We start from the raw sequence: 8596 nt of genomic DNA, 5'->3' as shown, positions 1-8596 counted from the left end.
GTATTAGGGGAACTGGCCTTTTCTCGATGATAGACCAAGAATGGCAAATTCGAAATCAAAAGTTTGCAATTCATCAACTGCTTCAAAAAAATGATATTTTAAGTTTTTACTATAAATTCTTAATGATTTCTTGCAATAAAATAATATTAACTATTTTCTTACACATTTTGTCAGAAAGAACATTACAAGAAACGAATACAATACAGATCTCTAAAAATGACATTTTGCGATTCTGAAAGTGTTGCAATCGTCTCTAATTGTTAAGTCTAGGTTACGAATAGAATATAACACGAAAAAAATATATTATTAATATAGACATATTATATTATGTATCTTCGAAATGATAACTCAAGCCATAATAATATATTTTGGTATAAGGAGGTAACATGTTAAATTTCCTAGTTGTATAAAAATAAAGTTGGGTTGACGGATAGTTTTTCTTTTTTGGAAGTTTTTGGTAGTTTTCGAGCTTTCACCAGTCCACCCAGCTTTGGGTCGCACCACAGAGTATGTATGTCGCCGTGGTATTGATGTTTAGAATCGTATGAATTATCCCGGCAAAGGTTTTCAAATGTGCTTCGGACTCTGTTTTTATCTGTTGACTATTATCTTTTTCATTTGTAATCGTCTTTGAAATGTCCCGAATTTTTCCTTTCTATACATAATAATAATTTTTAAGTTTTATCTAGTACATTTGAAAATGTTAGCTTGGCCTTAAGTAATAGTGATGCGAACATTTCTAGTTAAGTTCATCCTGACTTGAGAAGCACGGAATGTTTATAAATCGTCGATGCAATGTAATCATTAAAAAAAATTATAACAATAGGTCCTATATAACATTTTATATTGGTGCCATTCTATACAAAATGTGGTTAATTCTGTTAGATAATTTCTAAACTAAATTAAAATGACAGGTTTATATTGCTACTCCTTTCATAATGCTTTCTACGGAAAACTATAGCATTACATTTAGACCTGGCAATTTGGTTAAGACAAGATATTTTATATAACAGAATTAGCCATAATATTTGTTTAAAAATCATTTCAAAATGTAATGTGTCCTCAACATGATATTTGATGGATTATTGATGGAACTAAAATTAAGACATTTTATATTTCAATTTTACTAAGTTTAATTCTATATTTAAGTTTTATAAAAAAAAACAAATAAAATCAAAATTAGAAATTGTTAATTTATCGACAAAACTAATTTTAGTTTTTTTTGAGTCGCATCACTATTATTCAAACATTTTAATAATAATAATTGAGGTTATGTAATGTACTAATAATGATGGTGTACCAAATTAATTCGTTCGGATAAGAATTTCTATTGCCGCAGATTGTAAATCAGTTATACATGTAACAGAATAAAAGTTTATAGCAACTATATTTTTATTTCATTACATGTAATAAACTTACGTTATTTTTAAACTAAATTGTGTTGTTTTCTTTGCAACCTCTGGAGCCTTGATTCTTATATTTCTTCCTGTAGGTTGGATCCAAACATATAACCCAACAGGGTTTGGGTCCAAGATGGAATGGATGGAAGAATGGATGGAAATGAAAGATAATGTACTCTCCACTGAGGGAAGTTAATATAGGGCTCTGTCTGTTACGTAATCCCCATACAAATGACAAATTCATAAGTCAGTCGGTATTAACCATTTTGAGTGACCAACCTCCACAACGAGTCTGTTTCAGTACTATCAGAGTGAGCTAGAGTGAGGGAACCCTCAGGTTGAAATCTATAGAGCGTACTTTGACTTAAGTTTCAGTTAAAACGAGACAGATTTATGCCAGCGGTATAACGCTGTCTCGTTTTAAGTGTCTTAGGTCTGAGCAAAGTCAAAGTACGCTCTATAAAAATTTCAGCCTCAGTTTGATCTTGAGAGCAGTTACGTACTCATCAGATCGCAGTCCTTGAAAATACGTTCCGAAGTCAGAACTATTTGTATGGTAGCATACACACCAGCTCCTACTTCCGTCATCCGAGTTTTCGTCGTCATCCGTGAGAATATCTCAGATGTGCTTGGGATTCAAATCGGAGATATGTCAAAGATGTCCACTGAATAGCTTGGATTTGGATCAGAGATCGGATTAGTATGTCAGCAATATCAGAGTTTTTTACATCCGTATTTTCACGGACTCGGATCGGATGAGTGCGTAACCGCTCTGAATCGACGATATGCCAAATATTAGGTTATGGTGACATAAAAATAGGGGAAGACATTTGATGCAGTAGGCACCGGTGATGTCGAAGCCTCAACAAGTTCCCTAACTGGCGTAAACTGTGGTACTACACTATCCATGGAAACAAGTTACTTGGTTCAGGCAAAGAGTATGTAATTCAGGTTACGCCTTCAGATTCGGACCCTACATTATCACTCAGCTTTAAGACTAGCACAAAAGCCCGATTAAAAAAAAAATACGACCATCCTTGGAAGGGCACAGATAAGGAATAAAGGTTAGGAAATAAAATGACATTTGATTTATTAACGTAACTCTATTAAAAATAAACAGTTTAACAACAGGCTATGTACAGTACACCATATTTACTATCTACACGCATACAATTAAATTGAATCAACGCATTGCCACAGGACGTCAATTAGTATTATTTAACGTTATTTTACAGAAACTGACCAATATGGTTTTTCTACAGATTTTCCATGTACAAAAAATACAGGTAATCAATCCACACTTGGCCACCTTGGTGGACTATGGCGAACCCCTTTTCATTCTGAGAGGAGACTCGTGCTCTGTAGTGGGCCAGCGAAAGATTGCTGATGAAAAACAAATAGTGTGCCAAGCGCATCAATTTTGTGTCAGAGATTAGAGGAATAAGATGGATGCCTCTCTTCTTAAATTTGAAACCAACTGCTTCTGCATCAGGACATTTTCATTTTCATTACTTAGGAAAACTAAATTGGCTTTATTATTTAGTTTTTTTTGTTAATATAACATATGATTTAAAATAATGCAGATAGACAGAAATATAAAATACCTCATCATATTGTGGAAAATCTGTGAAACTAGTTTTAAATACAAGACCGAATACACAGTGACCATAGACCATAGACCAGTGGCACCCCCAGAGCAAGTTTTTATATTTCTGATCAGGCTGTAGGTTATGACAGAGAAACCATAGTGTCAATTTCTTCATAAATGCTGTACTGGTGTGTAGCTAGCTTTAGCAGTAAAAGAAGTTAATACATAAAGTATTACTATATTTACATTACATGTTATTTATATTGGCAATAAAATTGAATTGTCCAGGATTGGTGCCAATTTGGGTGCATACAACTTGAATTTAAAAGCGGAGGAAGTCGCGGCCATCAGCTAGTCATAAATATATTTTTGTAGGAGCTGTTTTAGTTCCGATAGTAATAAGGACTGGTAACATTAAGAAAATTCAGGATTCCACAGAATTAGACATCAGACTATACCTAGTTTCCTAGTTAGTTAGTCACATACAAACAAATTGGCACCATTGTGATAACATTATATAATATTTTATAACATCTAGGATTCGTTAAAATAAGTAATTTGTATTTTGGATTTCAAACAAAAGATTTAGAAAGCTTCACTTTATATACTTTAAAATATTAGTAAAATTTTGTATACAAGATGTAACCAGAACTCTAGCAAAAACTTGGCGTTATTCTTATACTATCTAAACACAATCAAATGCCAATAACCATTATCTAGTACTTATAGTGATTTAGTTCTTTTTCAAACGCGCAATCTCCGGTCAAAGCCCCACCTGCGACGCGGCATTGACTCCGAGTGACCTATTTACGTAACGTTCGTAGACCTAACGTCAGTCAGATGTTTTATTTGCAATATATTGTGAACTTTTAAAAATACAGGATTTTTTTCATAGTTTTATTATGGTACTAGCGACCCGCCCCGGCTTTGCACGGGTGGACACTACCACGAAAAATCCTATCTATTTTCTGGGATAAAATATAGCCTATACGGATTCGGAAGAATCCCTCTCTAAGTAATGATAAAAGAAATTTTGAAATCGGTCCAGTAGTTTTTGAGCCTATTCAATACAATCCTCCTCCTTCTTCTCTATAATATTCCTCTTTATAATATTAGTATAGATCAGCAATCACCTACTAACACCTGTCTTCATTTTTGCTAGCGTTCTGGTTACACCTCGTATTATAACAGAGATGTTAAATCCAAAATACAAATTACTATAGGGACTCACTCACATCATTCATTATAAACTAAAATTATTGTGCAGTGATGCATACATGGAGGATTTTAAATACTCAAGCGTAGTCACTCATCAATATTTCTGTGGAAGTTAAATGCAGGACATGAAACTTGGCACATTATTATGCCAAGAAAAACCTTTACCATTATATGATTTATGGAAATTGATCAGGACTTTCAGCACTGAACAATACAATGCAGTTGTATCCATGAGTTTTTTGGTGACCTACAAAAAATACACATTTCACGGTTTTAGGATTCCCCCAAGCGATGTCGGAAATTCTTTGGAGCAAAACATGAGCAAATTACATTTTCAATGCAAATCTGTCATTTTCAAGATATATCCATGAATTTTTGGTTACCTTAAGATAAAATACATGTTAGGTACAGGATTTTTGGGTTCCTCGAGATATAAGAATTTCTTCCAAGCAAAGCATGGGCGTTTTACACTTTCTTAAGAACCATCCCGTATCACTAAACACTGTAACACTAACACACTGCACTACACACTAGCCGATGATGAGTCCGCAGCCAAACTTGAACTGCTGCTTGGCCTGGTTGGCCATGCCTGACAGGGCAAAGGAGAATGGTAGAGGTTGCAGCTTCTTTTCCAGCACTGCGCCAATGTTCCAATTTGAGTCTGCCATGCCTGGAAATGAAGATTTGTGATCATCATTCACCAGCTCACTACTAAGCACAGGTCTCCTCTCAGAATGAGAGGTTTTAGACTCAAGGCTAACTAAAGGCTAGGCTGTAGTGCTAAGTACACAACACTGGCCAAGTGTGGATTGGCAGACTTCACACACCTTTGCCTCTGCGCTGCGTAACAAACAGAAATCCTTGGTGCAATTGTGTAGTGTAATATGTGATAGGATTTTTGATTTATCATTACACAAATTTAAAAATTTAAGCACTATGTTAAAATCGTAAGCCTTTGGACCTCACTCTGAAAAGTTAGAAGTGAACCCCAAACCCCTCTAATTCCTCTTTGAGGGGCTGGGATTGAAATCTTAACCACTAAGCTATCCACCACTTTTTTTAAATGAAATAAATCAGTAAATACCTCTAAAAACGAGGTCTGCCTTTGGTATAGTGACTTGGTAACCAATGGTGCCCACCGACTCCATGCCTCTGAAGGATGTGTCCATTTCTGCTACCACCTGCAATAACAGTTTACACAAGTTTAAAATATCTGTTAAAGTCAGAGTTGGACTTGAAGGTCTGTTGAGGTTCCGTGCCATCAAATAAGAAATCTCAAACCAGTATAGTAAAAATTTATGACTCCAACAGGTGTACAGCACTAAGTTAATGACGGACAGCGCTATCTATGGTGTGATTCAGTAAACATTTGGGCATAAAATTAAAAAAAAAGTTTTTTTTGTGATTTAACCACTTCACGATTTTTGGATTTTTGCCTTTATTTGTGCTATTAAATTATTATCTGCTTTTCATGATTAACTAGATCTCTCTGAAGTACTCTGAAGGTTTTGTGTCCCTTGAATTGACAGACAGACATACAGACAGACAGACAATGAAATGGTTCCTTTTCATCTTTTAAGGTACGGTACCCTGAAAAGACCTTAGATTCAGGAATAGCTTGAAAAAGCAATATATACCTGTAATTGTTCACTGGCCTGCTTGAAGTAGCAGACGTGAAAACTGGCCGCTCCCACTGTCGCTGATATTTCAGAATCTGGAAATTGAAAATATATATTTTTATAATAATAGCAAGAAACAGTTAAAATCTATCCAATATTTATAATAATAATTAAGTGTTCAACTAAAATAGAAATTTATATCTGGAAACCTTATATTTTTAAGTTTAAGTTTAATTATTACCATTTTTAGGGTTCCGTAACTCAAAAGAAAAAATGGAACCCTAACTGGATCACTTTGTTGTCTGTCTGTCTGTCCATCTGTCGTGTCTATCAAGAAAATCTATAGGGTGCTTCACGTTGACCTAGAATCATGAAATTTGGCAGGCAGGTAGGTCTTATAGCAGAATAAAAAAAATCTGGAAACCGTGAATTTGTGGTTACATCACAAAAAAAATAGAATGTGTTCATGAACAAATATTAGTATTTTCAATTTTCAAAGTAAGATAACTATATCATGTTGGGTATCATATGAAAGGGCTTTACGTATGCGATCAGAATTGAATTACAAGAAAAGAAACGATTTAAAGAAATGAAATTAAAAGAGGTTTACCATCCATGGTGTATCTGGCGGCGGCAGAGGCGATGGCGATCTCTCCGCCAGAGATCCTCGCACTCGACTGGTACACCAGTTCTGCTCCCAGCGCTAAACGCTTGGTTACTGACTGAAACATAAAATCACACTATTATAAAAGCGAAAGTTTGTATGGGTCTGTGTGTGTGTATGTTTGTTACCCTTTCACGTAAAAATTACTGGATGAATTTGGCTGAAATTTGGAATGGAGATAGATAAACACATAGGCTACTTTTTATCTGGTAAAAAGTCATGCTCCTGCAAGATTTTGAAAACCCGAAATTCACGTGGATGAGTTATAACTACAGCTATGGTTTGCTATAGCATACTTCTTTGAAATTAATTTCAGATACCTACATATGATGAGAAAGGAAACAGAAACACCTTAATCTACACCGACAAGTCAAATGTAGCCAATGAAATACAGACCTTATTGCTTGATATTAAGATTTTAAACACAAGAACAGCTGAGATTCTCGATTTGCATGTACAAAACATGACATATAGACAACAGCCAATTATACTATCTAAAAATTAAAATTTATTCATTTCATATAGGACTATGCTGCATCTGAGACTATCACTGATTTGGAAAGTAGATACTACTGTGTAGAGCCAGCAAGAAACTCAATAGCATGTTAACATCTGGTAGTTGTATTAAAGCTCATGTACCTGTAAATAATGTCCAACAAGCACTGAAGATTTGTCACTGCAGTCGGGCTTGCCCACCGCTAGTGCTAGTGTGTAGTCTGAGCCTTTGTATTCTAGAGTTCCTTGGGTCGCTGACAGCTTGCATTCTTGCACCTGAGAAATTTTTTACACAAAATTATATACATGCTGTAATAGCCTAGTGATTAGGATGCCGCTCTTAGTCAGAAGTCAGGGGTTCAACTTAAGATGAATGAGAGACCCAAACTTACTTGTGCAGCACCCTTGATTCTGATCTCCGGAGTGAGCTGGTGTATGAGGTTGAAGTTGACATTGCCTGACGGGTCCACATCCCCCAGGACAACGGGGAAGGCCTCGGTGGGGGAGATCTGTTTAGTGCCAATGTATGTTGCACCCAACTTGTAGCCATTCTGCATTGAGCTCATTGTGAGGGTATGTGACATCTGTAAAATAATTGTAATAATTAATTTTACTCCCACTTGCTCAAATTTTTCTTAAGGATTTACTGGAATATTGAAAAATTGTTTATGGACATACTTGAAAATGATTAGATATTCCTTTATTGACCATCAGCTTGCCTCCTTCAAAATTAACCGGCATAACATCTGAAAATAAAAAAGTTTATAAAATATAATTTGGAAGTATTTTCATATTTCCAAATAAGGTTGTATGTAGATGAGTAGGTTAGTACTCATAATAATAATAATCTTATCATAAAATAAATAGGGCATTTCTGATAAGGGCATAATTATCTCCCTCCCAAAAGCATTTTGGGTATCCTCAGAAATTTACTGCAGCATTTTGTCATACTAGCACAAAACCAAGTACCTATTCTATGCAGAAATATTTAGACTATTCGCCATATTACATCACAATATAACCAAACCTTGGGTTGATAGCCTACATAGAGGTTTATAGGGCTTTTCTGAATGAATGGAAAATAATTTGATATGCTTATGTTTTTACATAAAATTTCGCGTCTTTAGTATATAACCTTTTGGCTGTTAAACCTTCGTAGCCCTCACCTTTAGTCTTTTTGTGCAATTCATCCAACGTTCCTGGATTTTCACGTTTATTAGCATTTTCTATGTTCTGTATGTCGGTGCTTGTAAGCCCAGAGTTCGAGACACGGTATCTGCTCGCTATAGCGCCCATTGCGTTTAAGGATTTGCTTTACTTTTCCTAAAATCTACAGTAATCGATTTAACATGTGCAGGGAAACACAAATCGGCAGAAAAAAAGACAATCGGTTTGAAGTTGACAGAAAAGCACAGAAAAATTGCCATAGACAATGGAAAACGCAAGTTGCCAACATTACAAAATATGGTTCAACTTTTAAGAAGCTACCACACCTTCCAATTACAATAGTCCATTCCAGATCTCACCGTAAAAACCTGTGGTAAAAACTTCCTATTATGTGAAAGTACCCTCAGGACTCAGAGCATAGACATTATTTCATTATTTAGATATG

The 8596-nt window shown here is 35.2% G+C and overlaps 1 protein-coding gene across 1 annotated transcript; it reads right to left on the bottom strand.

The window, feature by feature from the left end:
- Positions 1-4069: 4069 nt before the first annotated feature.
- On the bottom strand, positions 4070-8379 carry LOC123877207 (mitochondrial import receptor subunit TOM40 homolog 1). Its single transcript, XM_045923754.1, has 8 exons — positions 8151-8379; positions 7663-7730; positions 7377-7568; positions 7129-7260; positions 6436-6547; positions 5844-5920; positions 5291-5387; positions 4070-4876 (listed from the first exon to the last, which is right to left on the bottom strand). Exons 1-8 carry the CDS (start codon positions 8278-8280, stop codon positions 4737-4739), a joined length of 948 nt encoding a protein of 315 aa, XP_045779710.1. The 5' UTR covers positions 8281-8379; the 3' UTR covers positions 4070-4736.
- Positions 8380-8596: the final 217 nt, after the last annotated feature.

Source organism: Maniola jurtina, chromosome 23, assembly GCF_905333055.1.
Source record: "Maniola jurtina chromosome 23, ilManJurt1.1, whole genome shotgun sequence".
NCBI classification, from domain to species: Eukaryota; Metazoa; Arthropoda; class Insecta; order Lepidoptera; family Nymphalidae; genus Maniola; species Maniola jurtina.
This window is presented reverse-complemented; position numbering and strand designations above follow the sequence as displayed.